General features: G+C 32.7%; 1 protein-coding gene across 1 annotated transcript; it reads left to right on the top strand.

Annotated features, from left to right (window-relative positions):
- Positions 1-5357: 5357 nt before the first annotated feature.
- LOC139514957 (uncharacterized) lies at positions 5358-7918 on the top strand. Its single transcript, XM_071304536.1, has 2 exons — positions 5358-6049; positions 7529-7918. The coding sequence occupies exons 1-2, from the start codon at positions 5380-5382 to the stop codon at positions 7855-7857; spliced, it is 999 nt and encodes a 332-aa protein (XP_071160637.1). The 5' UTR covers positions 5358-5379; the 3' UTR covers positions 7858-7918.
- The last annotated feature ends 7031 nt before the right edge of the window (positions 7919-14949 follow it).

Below are 14949 nucleotides of genomic sequence, written 5' to 3' on the forward strand. Positions count from 1 at the left end.
AGGTTATTGCTATAGCCTGCATCAGAGAAGAGTTTTTGCTACTTCAAATAACCTGTCCCAAGTCAGGAGCCTCTGGCCTTTGTTAGTCTTGTATTATTTTAATTTTAGTTTCTTGTGTACAATTTCGAAATTAGTATGGCGTTCATTATCACTGAATTAGTATATATTTGTTTAGGGGCCAGCTGAAGGACGCCTCCGGGTGCGGGAATTTCTCGCTACATTGAAGACCTGTTGGTGACCTTCTGCTGTTGTTTTTTTTTCTATGGTCGGGTTGTTGTCTCTTTGGCACATTCCCCATTTCCATTCTCAATTTTATTAGTTATCTTCATTATACAAGTGACACTAATTTTAAAACCGTTAAATTGTGAACAATTTCATTTGGAGAACTTTTGTGGACTATGCAAGCAGAAGTATGGATAGCTAGTAGAGGAGTCATGCACATATCGTTTTAAAGTATATATTTAATTTCCCATTTTTGGTCATTGATTGTATATACCCGGTAATATAAAGTTAACGTTGAAGTCCCAAAATAAATCATGTAGTTAAGGTGTGATTGGGCCCCTGTATATAACAGCTCCCAAATTACACCGTTTGGTGGTGCGCCTGACAGAGGCTGAATTTACAGAATAGGTAACAGGTACTTTAACGGCATTTTGCCCGAGGTCATAGTTGTCTTTATGATATTGTTTTACATCTCACACCTCTTTTTTTTTTAAAGTAATTTTGTATTTATATTGTATCAGAAATCAAATGTATTCATTCAGTGTATGTTTAACTGGTTTTGTTAATATGTCTTTTGAATGAGTTAAGCCATTTCTATAGTGTGTCTTTTTACGTTGTGATATTACACTATTGTTTCAGGTTAGGGTGAAGGTTGTCGCATGTTAAAACGTTTAAACTCGCTGCATTTGTTTGCAACTGTCCTTAGTCAGAAACCTGTTGTTGATGTGATTCACAAGTGTTTCTTGTTTCTCGTTTTTATATAGATTAGACCGTTGGTTTTCCTGTTTGAATGGTTTTCCTCTGGTCATTTTTTTGGCCCTTTATAGCAAGACTGGTACCCGGCCGTTATTGTATATTCCGAAGACATACTGAATATTTTACGGAGGGAACCAACTTGCTTTATAGCTTGCTGTTCGCCAATCGGTGTCAGTCAAGGCTCCGTGTTGATTGTTTACTTTTACAAGTTGTGACTTGGACGAAGAGTTGTCTCATTGGCACTCATAACACATCTTCTTCTATTTATAGGGAATGAAAAATCGTCCCTTTTGCGTAAAATTTTATGAAGAGTTTCATGTGTGAAACTGAAATATTCAAATATAGGAAAGAACAGTTATTCACTGGCGTCAACGTGATGATCGTAACTGCAATTACGATCATCCCAATATGGCAGACACAAATATAGGGATATTTTAGAAGGCTGATTTCTCCACTTTAACAGCTTCTTTTCAGATTTGTTTTATATCATTCTTCTTGTTGCTTTTCCATCCGGTCCGACAAAATATTTCAATGGCAATGCGTATAAAGATGTTTCTTGGCATGATACAAATCTGAAAATAAGCTGTTAAAGTGGAGAAATCAGCCTTATAAAATTTCTCTATATTTGTGTCCGCCATATTGGGATGATCGTAACTGCAGTTGCAGTTACGATCATCACGTTGACACCGGTGGTTATTGCTGTTTATATTTCACAGTGTAATACTACTATTCTGTACGCTATCCGGAAGTCGCGATTTTCAAAGCGATGATTTCCAACTGGCTAACAGGACGGTTTTGCCTACGGTGACTTTTCTCATCATTTGTTTACTCCTATATCTATAAAGTGCTTTGAACATCTTCAAGGTATGTGTATCATCATAAATATGAGTAACTGTAACAAAAACATGCATTGGAATGTAAAATATAGGTGTACATCACACCAACTTGATAGAAAAAAAAGTGAAATCGATGGACAATTTTGCTCTCGTAGTACAAAGCAAAAAATCTTTTATTGCAAATATTCGCATCAGTTTAGTTAAATAGAATGAAATTCAAAACAGTGTGGCTGTGGCCATTGATTGACACATTAAATTCATCCATTGACTGGGACAATTTAGGTGAACGTTTGTATGTAACGACCATTGCCCACTGTGTACTTTTTAAAGACACTTAAACTATGGGGTCACCAAAGGTCCTCAACACCTTAATAAAGTATTTCGAAAAATTAATCAGGAATAACAAGATGTTTTGATTTATATCAATTGTATAAATCAAAACATAAAGGTTATTCCTGATTAATTTTTCGAATTATTTTATAATTAAAGGCGTTAAGAAACCTTTGGTGACCCCACAGTTTAAATGTCTATCGTAGGTACGTCGTGAACAGTGGTCGTTACAGACACACGTTCACGTAAATTATCCCAGTCAATGTGGGTGATCTCGTGTGCTCAGGAAGAGTAAGCACACCCTTCTCAGCTGTTAAAATAGATAAATATGTATAAGATTACTAAACGAATAAATCAGGAAATATATGATCAGGTAACGATCAGGCACATATAATGATGAACGGAAGGTTGCAGTTTCGATACAAATATAAATGGAATAGAACTTTATATATTTACCTCATTAAACAAACAGTTTCTTACAGATGTCAGACATCCTTTAAGAATATACAATTCAATGTTCCACTTTCTAGGTTGTATCTTGCAAAAACTATTTTTTATGGTTACCACAAATAATGTTTCTTACGTGAACTTTCACCTGGTAAATAGCAGAAAATGATAGGTGAGATTAGGTGAGATAACCAAGTTTCCCATTGTAAATCTTCTCGGAATTTTTGTTTTGGCCATGGTGTTGTCTGTTGGTTTTTTTGTTTTTTTTTTAATTATTTTTTTTCCTCATGTTTTTTTTTAAAATTTCCTTTCTATACACCTTCTCTCCCAATTTTGTTTATTTTATTTTGGAAAAAGTACCTTCACTTTCTACGTACCGTCTGTTTGAAATCCATTGTCGTATTCGGAAAAATCATGAATGATCGAGAAGTAAACCCAGAAATTATCTCCAGAATCTTGCCATGTATTTACGTGCCAAACTTTAACGCTCACCTAGTTTTAATTTCTTTCAAATTAGGTGTTATAATTCTGCAAAAGCAACATATATTTTGTCGTGTAAGTCTAAAAACCGATAGAAGTCGGAACTGAGAAGTGTCCAGCTGGAACGTAAGACTGTATCAACTTCAAACTGAGAAACATCAAGTTGTTACAGAGAAATGTCATCTTGGCAGTGAGAAATGTCAACTTGAAACAAAAAAATGTCACCTTGAAACAAAGAAATGTCACCTTGAAACTCAGAAATGTCCACTTGAAACTCAGAAATGTCATGTTGGAAGTAAGGAATGTAAAAATGTAAATGAGAAATCTTTAAAATAGAATATCCAAGGACTTAAGATTTTTCGTAAAAAAAATAAATGTATTTGTTTTTTGAAAATATTTACATACTATTGTCTCAAAATATCATCAAAATGGATGTGTTTAAATAAAACAAAGCAATGCAGGAACTAAAGTTCTGTATTTAGTCAGATTTGGACAAGTTAAGCCACTATGTATAACATCAAATTTATCATCAAGTCGGATGTTTAACAAAAATGAAAATTTTCATATTATGACATTCAAACAACTTCTTTTGATACATTTTATAATTTTTAATAGTGAAAACATTTTAAAAAAGGAGGAATACATTATTTTGATGATAACCATATCGATTTTCTAGACCACATGGGAATTGAATTTAACAAGATTGATTAAAAACATGTGGTACTATTTTTATTTTTCTTGTATTATATTTGCCTCTGGCTGCTTCCGGGTATGGTTAGATATACACCTTGTTGGTTTTTTTTATCAGTTTTACTTGTCATAAGGTAGGAAATATAAGCTTAGTAAAAGAAAGGACGTCACACGGTATGTTATTTATTTATTTGTTAATCTTAAAATGATTGTAAACTAAGCAAAAATCAACGTTTTCTATCTTTTTTTTTTCTATGTTTTTCATTTTTTACTAGTTGCATGAAATACAATCGTTCCAATGTATGTTAATATATATTCATTTACAACAGCAATAATTTATCACTTTTTAGTAACAGATTCTGTTTAGTCGTGTTCTGTCTTATTTTTAGCCGTTTTTCAAACATCAAATTTAATTGGACTTAATGCTGATTCTAATGCCATTTGATGCATTGCCAAATAAAATGAAGCAACAATTTAATTTTCAGTATGTTTCTTCTATGCAAATTATCGCGATTATTATATGAATAAAAAGGTGAATTACTCAAGAAAATGTGAATGAAAATGAATGTCAAACTAAAAATATCGATAATTCACAGATAAAGGAATTTTTAATTTTTAATTCTTAATTTATAAAAAAGTAAAATCACAAAAATACTGAACTCCCGAGGAAAATTCAAAACGGAACGTCCCCAATCAAATGTCAAAATCAAAAGCTCAAACACATCAAACGAATGGATAACCGAACTGTCATATTCCTGACTAGGTCCAGGATTTTTCTTATGTAGAAAAGGATGGATTGAACCTGGTTTTATAGCTAGCTAAACCTCTCACGTATATGACAGTCGCATCAAATTCCAGTATATTGACAACGATGCGTGAACAAAACAAACAGACATAATAGGTAAACATGTCAAAAATAGGGTTACAGCAGTCAATATCGTGTTATATTCTTAATCACTATAAAAACAAACAAACATGCAACAAAGAAGCTGTATCTGTTTTACAAACATTTCTTGATACTTTGTGTCTTTGTAAGTCTATATCTCCAAATGGTCACTTAGTGTTAATATAGCACAAATACAAAAATTGTTGTTGTTTTTTTGGAAAGGGTGGAAGATATTTGATAATAAGAAATGGTATTATGATTACCAGAATAGAATTGGTGGATACGTTACTTTATCTTGGAATAGTGTTTTAATGGCAAATATAATAAGTTACAACAGAAACTCTCTGAATATGGCAGAAAAGCTGTGTTTGCCACACGTAAGGTCTAGATCATAACCATTGACTAGCGATGGCGGGTATAATGAACGTATCCTTTCACTTTCATTTGCATCTGCTTTACAAAATATATAAACTAATTAAAACTTAATAGACGTGCAACATTTTGTAAGACAATATGATGGAGCGAGTTATATTTTTGTGAAATTTGCAGTGTGTTTTTTCTCTTTTCAGTCATTCACAATCATTGAACACTGAACCAATTAAATTCGAAAGAAGGTAATACATGATTTTCCCACTTTATCTTTGGTAGACACAGAGTTAACAGACGACACTTCTACAATAGATCACACAGATCTTCAAACACTGACAGAATAAAAACAACAACACTTCGATAATGAATCACACAGATCTTCCAACTATTGCTGACAATCCACGAATCCACATCCTTATCATCAAGATAATACGGAGACTTAAAGCTGACTGTGATCTAATGCAGATGTTTGAAGTGGTACAGATGACCGTCATTTTTCTATCAGTGCTCTTTGGATTCTTCTTCCTTCTATATCCACTTTATGAAAAGAGACGTCGAACAACAGTTTGGAGTCTATGGTGGACGAATTTGTTTGGATTTATCCAAATATGTTACTGCTCAGCTAATATACTTGTTGCTAGACACGCCTACTTAAAACCGGAACCGGAACTGGACTCAATACAATGCAATGACTTCTATTCAATTCCAATGTTTTGTGGCGTTTTATCAATAGCTGTAATTGTTGGTTCCGCTATTGGTGTGCATTATAGAAATTCAAAAATTGTTATTCTGAAATATGTGTTTTTCACTTACACAATTCTTTGTACGCTAAGTGTTATTGCCCTTCAAAGTTTGACAACCCCTTACCAACCGAATGGAATTGAACTGACATCAAACCTTCAACTAAAGCCAATGGCTTGTGGTCTTAACCCGAATGAGCACCTTCTCATTATTGCATGTGAATATGTTTTGTTATACATACCTATGGGAGTTGCACTGTTGGTGGTGTACTCTCGATCAAGAAAGACAACAGGTGATTAATATAGTTTTAAGATATAAATAAAAGGAGACTTGGGGTATATGTCAATGATAGAGCAGCTCAAAGACGAGAAAAAAAGAGAAAAATACTTCACATGTAAACAACATCAACATACTTGATTTAACAATAATACAAGTCGGTAAAGAAAAGAAATTAAAATAAAAATTTGTAAAATTGCAATGCCATACTATTCAAAGTTATATTGCATCCAATAAAATAGAAATATAAAATGCACAAATCATTTGAGAGAAAGAAATATAAATATAAAATAACAAATATCAACAACAAACAAAACAAAACACAAATAAAAAAAAAAATCTAAACAGTATACTAAAGTATATAGTTTCAATATTTTATTATTTTTTTTTTTTCTTTGATTCACGTCCTTCTAGAAATATTTCCGGAGAGATTCATAAGAGATCGAATTGACAATAAATCTAATAGGTAGGCATAACAAACTTGGTTGTCCAAGATAAACGGGTAGTTTGGCATGTATTGGAAAAGAGGTTTTGTTTGAAAGGGATAGGCATCTTACCTTACAGAAGGCATAGACCCCTCAAAAGATTTTACAAGGTTTCCATTAAGTTTAGAGATGGCACGCTCCCTTCAGTTCGCTCCAAATCCAATCGGACGTGACTGCATATTTAAATATTCCGAACCCAAGCAATTAGGAACTCCTACCTCATTGTCAGCATACATTTTTAATATCGGACGGGTGTTAATTTAATTCAATAGTATTTTGGTGTAATTTTTTTTTTTTTTTTTAATTTAATGCATTTTTGTTGTATCGTTGACAATTGGAGACATATGGAATCATGTTTGTGTTAGTAGCGCTTGAAAGACAACTAATAGAGATTCTTTTTTGGCAAATCGTTTTACCCCCTCCATAAGACACCCTAAGCATTAAAAATCAGGAAGTTATTTTGTGAAAATGCATCGCACAGCATAGCATGCTTACAATAAACTTCAATTTTTAGGAAGCTCCTATATTCGTACTTATTGGGGGTAAATATATAACGATAATTTCATCCATGGCCACGTTAATTATTTTGTAAACAAGAAGTTTAAAATGAGATATTGAAAGTGTTAAAGTGAAATCGCATCAAACGGTGTAGCATGTTCGCATAAACTTAATACCAAATTTCATGAAGCTCTAATTTGCATGTTCCTATGTAAATGTAAATAAAATTTCATGGGTCGGACAGACAGACGGATATAAGTTGGGATATTAAATATACTATATTGTTGTGCAAGGTATGTCGACTTGGTTTTAGGTTCAGAAATTTGAATTTTTTTTTTTTAATTGAATAGGTACAGAAAGTTTGCTTTGCGCCATACTTCATTAAAGAGTTGTTGCCCAGGTTCTTTAATGTGCAGTCAATGATGCAATTTTCTGTTTTATTATTGGTCGTGTTTAGCATGAAAGGAGTATTTACATTTGCAAAGTATTGATTTTTTCTCTTTTTTTTTCAGAAAAGCAGCAAGAAATGTATTTCTTTGTGCCTTGCAATGAAGACAACGTATGTGGATCATGCCAGTATCAGAATTATGTCTGCCGGTCAATTCTGTCTGCATATATATTCTGTATATACATTATCAGACCTGGGGTAATCATTATTTATTCCATGTATGGTTTTCTACACCAGGACATCATTCCAAGTGTTGTATCAACCGCTGTGTATGTGTTTTTATGTTTTGAATATACTGTTATATTACAAAGTAGTTGTAAGCAATGCACAGGAACACAGACTGAATCGCGAAAGGACAGTTTAAAAAACAGTGATATAAGCGACTTTTTTTAAAATGTGCTTTTCCAAATATTTATGCATTTGCTTCATGGTGTCATAGTGAAAAAATATCCAGTGGCAGATCAAAGATATTTTCATAAGGGGTGCCCACTGGGTACCGCTCCAATCATACCTAAGGAATTTACTATATAATTAACAAAAATGTTCCCATAAAAGGGGGTCTGAGCCACGCCCCCTTGATTTTCATATATCAATACAAATCTGAGCCAAAAACAGAAAAGACAACAAACGAATACACTTCGCGCAAAGACCCAGAATAATTGTTTAATTTCGAAATGATGATGGTTGGTATGGAAGTGAGAAAATATACTCCCGAAATTAGCAGACTAAGTGTGGACGTTTCCGTTGGCAATGAAGGAAAGATGGATAAACATTATACATTAAAATCTATCGCGCATGGTTAGATTACAGCTACTGAATTACATACCAACGGCTTCAATATTACAGTTTATTAAAGATCAATAACTATTTACTATATATATATTATTTATTATTGTTATTTATTGTGTATACATAGCTGATGCAACTTTTAATGAATATTGTTATCAAATATCTGATGTTGTAATGTTATTGAAATAAAAGAAAAGGTTAATTCCAACCATCTCAAACTCCATTGAAAGCATTGACATACCATTTGTTTCATAAAACTAGACAACTTGCGACGTGACACACAATAAATTATAACAAATACGACAAAAATGTTTAATTACGCCCTTATATATAAGAATGCCATATTTTAATTGGTTGGTAGTCAGTGTATTTTTCCCATATTCTAACCTTTTCCTCATTTCAAACGAATTTGCATATTTTTCACCAATGCCGGTGAATATGCTTCAAATTGTCTTCTAAGTGTATGCCATAAATCTAAATCAATCTATCGACATAATGGTGTAAAACACGACTGTATATATTCAGACTTTAAAATATGTTTGAAAAATTTATAAATACAAGAAAATGCGATTTTTTACCCGTGACAACAGTAGCCTGCCAAGTTCGGCTCTACAAGCAGCATGAGAACACCCAATCTAATTAAAAACCGATCTCTCATCGCTCCTGTTTCTGATATGTCGCGTGGGAGATCTAACGAAACCGGCTTTGGGGTCACATGTGAGTGAACTGAAAGTCATGAATCTATAAAGATATGCAAATGAGTTGACGACCTATTAATAAGCCAATCAAAAAAGTTTATGAATTATTATGACTGACGATTTCGTCGTAAATAAAATGAGTTACATCCCTTTGCCTTACGTTAAACTTCCAAGATCGTGGAAGACTCAATTTCATTGGTCGAAAAAGACACACCTACGAGGTCACTCACATGTGACCTCAAAGCGGGTTTCGTTAGATCTCCCACGCGACATATCAGAAACAGGAGCGATGAGAGATCGGTTTTTAATTAGATTGGAGAACACCTACACTTGCTTTTATGAATTCCATATAGAATTGTCTCCCGAATAATCATAACACCCCAAATCTCACTACAATACAGCAATATTTGACTTACTAATGAATCAAATAATTTTTCTAAACGTTAACAAGGATTATCCAATCCAATTGTTTTCTTAATCTTAAAACATGCTTTCCTAGCTTTTTCCAGGATACAGCTAAGTTAAAGTTACACTTTAACATTATCCCAAGTAACAATATTTGGAGACGGTTTGTATGGTATTATCATTATAGATAATCTCATTTAGATGTGTTTTACCATTAGAATTAAATACTAATACCTTTGATTTTTTAACATTAACATGTAGTTTCGAATTCGAGCAATATCTACCAAGAATATTGAGACTGGTTTGTAAACAAGTTTTGCTTTCAGATCTGATAGTTATATTAAGGTATATATGAGATTTTTTTCTGAGACAAAGTGCCTGTGAAACATCGTGTCGCATTAATGCCATATATATATATATATATATAGTGATAGTTCTTGTCGAATTATTTTTCATGTTTTAGCGTTTAAAATGCCATTTCATCAGTTTCTTTTTATAAATTTACTATCTGGATGATAAGTTTTATATAGGAAAAAATAACAAGTTATTAGGGAAATCTTTTTATAATTTATCATTTACTGCGAGTCTTATATTTCCATTAGTAAACGAAATTATTACGGTTGACATTCTTCTAGAGGCCTGCAGCTACGACAAATGTACACGTGTTATCTTTACGACATAAGAAGTTTTAGTAGGGTTATCACGGAAGTTCGCGGCCTGTTGACATTTTTCAAATGTTAAGCTTTTAGTACCTTGTTGTGTAGATATTGATGGTCAATGATTGTCTACCAGTATGTGTAGATATTGATGGTCAATGTTTGTCTACCAGTATGTGTAGATATTGATGGTCAATGTTGTCTACCAGTATGTGGAAGATATTGATGGTCAACGTTTGTTTACCAGTAGGTGTAGATATTGATGGTCAACGTTTGTCTACCAGTAGGTGTAGATATTGATGGTCAATGTTTGTCTACCAGTATGTGGAAGATATTGATGGTCAACGTTTGTCTACCAGTAGGTGTAGATATTGATGGTCAATGTTTGTCTACCAGTATGTGGAAGATATTGATGGTCAACGTTTGTCTACCAGTAGGTGTAGATATTGATGGTCAATGTTTGTCTACCAGTATGTGTAGATATTGATGGTCAACGTTTGTCTACCAGTAGGTGTAGATATTGATGGTCAATGTTTGTCTACCAGTATGTGGAAGATATTGATGGTCAACGTTTGTCTACCAGTAGGTGTAGATATTGATGGTCAATGTTGTCTATCAGTATGTGGAAGATATTGATGGTCAACGTTTGTCTACCAGTAGGTGTAGATATTGATGGTCAATGTTTGTCTTCCAGTATGTGGAAGATATTGATGGTCAACGTTTGTCTACCAGTAGGTGTAGATATTGATGGTCAATGTTTGTCTACCAGTATGTGTAGATATTGATGGTCAATGTTTGTTTACCAGTATGTAGAAGATATTGATGGTCAATGTTGTCTATCAGTATGTGTAGATATTGATGGTCAATGTTTGTCTACCAGTATGTGTAGTTTTCTAAAACAAGGGCCTGTGGAGACAGCCTTCCACCAGAGACCAAATGGCATAAATTAAACTACTAAAGATCACCGTACGACTTTCAACAATGAGCAAAACCATACCACACAGCAAGGACGTATAACTAACAACTTATATACGTCCTTACACACAGTCAGCTATAACTTGAAAGGCCCGAAATGACAAATGTAAAACAATTCAAACGAGAAAACTATAACGGCCTGAGTTATGAAGAAAACAATGTACGAAAGACAAATATGACATACATACAGAAACCCAACATAACGAGCTTTTTTTCAGAGACAAGTGTCAATAGTGCCTGTGGTTTACAAGTGACGTCACAAGTTATCTAATGAATTTGATATTTATCTTAAAGACCTGAGTAAGGATCAGAACCAACGCTCTCAATAAATTGATTTATAAAACTAAGAGTTGTAAGACTGTCATTATTTATGATTATTTATGGATAAAAAGATATGGTGGGACACATTTTACCTTGATTTCGCTAAAAAAAAAAGAAGATTAAGTACCTCTTAAAAGACTATGTAAGAAACTGTATTTATACGGTACTCGTGGTTCCATATTAGGATGGATAACTGACTTTGTAACTGAACGTAGACAACATGTTGCGGTGAAAAGGGAAAATTTGAATGGCAAAATGTAATAAGTGGAGTGCCCAACGCAGTGTACTAGGACCTGTTCTTTTTATTATTTTCATAAACGATTCACCAGATGTTGTAGAGTCTATAGTAAAAAAAAATAATCGCAAACGATATCAAAATTTATGCACCAACTTTTAAAAGTAATGTCTTCCAAAGGATCTAGACGCACTCTACAATTATTGGTCCAAGTTATGGGATATGAAATTAGATGTGAACAAATGTAAGCGAATCCACTATGGAAGAAACACAATCCTGAACATATTCATACCATTTTGACCACCGAAAGTCCGCAACCAAACCAATTACCTTGAAACAAAAATTATCTTAAATTTTCACAACACTTTTCAAGTAAAATGAATAAAGCCATGCAATAACATACTTGGTTTTATTAACCGGACTACAAGGGTTGGGATCTCGCTGACATGTTTAACCCCGTCACATTCTGTATGTATGTGCCTGTCACAAGTCAGGAACCTGTAATTCAATAGTTGTCGTTTGTTGCTGTGTTACATACATTTTTTTTGTTCATTTTTTTGTACATTAGTTAGGTCGTTAGTTTTTCTCGTTTGTGTGATTTTGGGTCCTGTTATAGCTGACTATAAAAAGCCCCGTAATCACAAATATAAAACATGGGCTATTCTCATTGTTGAAGACCGTACGGTGATACATAGCGTTTAATTTCTGTGTCTTTTTTTGTCTCTTGTGGAGAGTAGTCTCGTTGGCAATCATTCCACATTGATCTTCTTTTTTTTATATTCAAGTTAGCTTTAAAGATCAATCTACATTTTTAAGACTGGAAATTGCGTTGGTACAACCGCACTTGGAATATGTAAACACAATATGGTATACGCATTTGAGGAACGATATCAATGGAGTAGAAAACGTACGGAAGCGTATAAGCGCCACACAACTTTTTTTTAATATTTCTCCCTATGTTTGCGTTTTAACTCGCAAAAGGTTCGCGTTTTAACGCAAACATTGGCGTTATAACGCGAACCTTTTGCGATATAACGCAAACATTTGCGAAATAACGCAAACATTTGAGTAAAAACGCAAACATTTGAGATATATAACGCAAACCTTTGCGTTATAACGCAAATATGTTCACTTCAATTATGCATTAAGTTTTGTATATATGCCCGTCTGTCATTCATTTCGGTTGTGATTTACTAGTAGACAAAAAAAAAAAAACATTCAAGGCCAAACAATTTTAATGAATATTCAATAGGAATAAGGGAATACTTGAAGTGCAATTATACATAAATTAAGAATGATTTGTGCATCAGAAAAGTATATAATTTCAGAAGAAAATAGATAAGGTATATAGGCATATTTTAATTGAAAGATAAAAAATAATGTCATACAATTGTGAAACCGTCCAAGTCAAATAGACAAAATGGTCTTTCTGCTTTAAAATGAATTATTAATAAAGAAACTTTTTTTTTTAAATCTCAGAATAAGATAATTTAAAGATTCTTTGATAGAAAGTCACTAAATTTTCATTTCAATATAGTGAAGTATTTTTAAGATGATTGGGTAGCAATTTGAATGGAGAGAACATAATTTTATTAATAAAACATCTTCATTCTATACAAAGGGTAGCCTGTTTGAATCTAACCATATTTACACAGTCCTCAAACGAGAGCTTACTTTGGAAGTATATTTATATTAGGTTATAGCTACTTTAGCAGGGTTGATTTTTTTTATTTTATTCGGTATAACTTCAATTTACTCAATTTTCTTTGTAATATATATACAAGTAGTATCATGGATATCATTTTGGGGGCCTTTATGGCTTGCTGTTCGGTGTGAGCTAATGCTCCGTGTTGAAGACCGTACTTTGACCTATGATGGATTACTTTTACGAATAGTGACTTAGATGTAGAGTTTTCTTATTTGCACTCATACCACATCTTCTTACATATATATATATATTATGCTACTCATTATTACTCAATGATATGTTCTAAATATTCAAGCATTTTACTCTGCAATGAGTACAAAGGTGATAAATTTTAATATATGGGTCATTTTCAAAAAATGTCGAATTTTGAAATTGAAAAATTTATTAAGTTACTTATTCAAACAACCCTCTACATAAGAAAATCAAAACAAACAGTATTTTAAGAACAACATATTAAAAGATGCAATCTTAATGATGTCATACAAGAATATCTTGAAACATTTTTTGATCGGTGGTACAATATTTTGTCTATCCTGTTACCATTTTCAAAAGAAATTTTAGGTTATTAAGAAAAGGTTTAGATAAATTGTTAAGCTTGTTTTACGTTACAAATTAGACAGTTTTCAAGAGAATAAACTTCTATATATATTCATTCTGTAAAATAATAGATTATTTGCCAATTTTCTAGGTTGTACTGAAAAATGGCTCTAAAAGGTTGTAACAATTACCACCAGTAATGCAAGTCTAAGATAGCAATTTATATTGTTCGGCCTTTTTTCACCCTTTCAAATAAACCCAACATCAAGTAAATCCCTCATAAGTTAATTTACTTTTCTCTTTATTTCGTTGGTAACAGGAACGTACGTTTCTGATATATTACTATATAAAAGTCTATCCTGTTACCTTTTTGTCTATCCTGTTATCTTTTTGTCTATCCTGTTACCGATATCAGTATTGCACCTGCAAATGCTTAATTGGGAAGATTAAGACGTTATAACCTTAAGATGAGTTCAAACAATGAAATATTTCATTCGTTTTCCACCTACATGTTAAGATAAAATATTTAACGACGTTTTTGTCTATAATTGTCTATCCTGTTACTGTAACCATAGCAACCATAGTAACAGGATAGACATAACAGGATAGACAAATTTCTTCGTTTTTGATTGCTGTTGTGGAATAACTACTCCCTTTAGTGAAGTGATTATGGTTTTCTATTGTGAATTTGGTTTCCAACAGGTTATTGCACTTTTTACAACCATACTGTTAGTGTAATTAATCAAAATGGTTGGTAACAGCATAGACATGAAAAAAAGTACGCTCTATTTTTTTCACTAAATGTCTTGAAATTTCTTTTCTCTACACTGTCGTTCAAGAAACGAGGTGTTTTAAATGTAAAGATTACTTTGCATTTTTGAAATCAACACTGACTGATTCAATATTTATAGGGAGAATAATTTAACGACTGATTTAAGTAGCGGTAACAGGATAGACATGAACCTCCTGTACGCTGATTGAATTTAGTTTGTAGGTAATCTGTTACATACAATGATAAAGAAGCTACGATTTTTCGTTAGAATTATAAGTAACGTTCTTAAGGATGTATTCTTCTGACGTTTCAGTCTCGTTGAAATCTCGTTCTTGAATTATTTCCAAAACATGTCATACAAGTGGAAAATATCAATGAATTTTAAAAAT

The sequence above is a fragment of the Mytilus edulis genome, chromosome 3 (genome assembly GCF_963676685.1).
Source record: "Mytilus edulis chromosome 3, xbMytEdul2.2, whole genome shotgun sequence".
In the NCBI taxonomy this organism is placed as follows: Eukaryota; Metazoa; Mollusca; class Bivalvia; order Mytilida; family Mytilidae; genus Mytilus; species Mytilus edulis.

Excerpts from the sequence above, each read along its gene's own strand:
- LOC139514957 (XM_071304536.1), top strand. The coding sequence starts at position 5,380 with ATGAATCACACAGATCTTCCAACTATTGCTGACAATCCACGAATCCAC. Across the intron at positions 6,050-7,528 it reads TCGATCAAGAAAGACAACAG|AAAAGCAGCAAGAAATGTAT; the intron begins GTGATTAATATA and ends TTTTTTTTTCAG.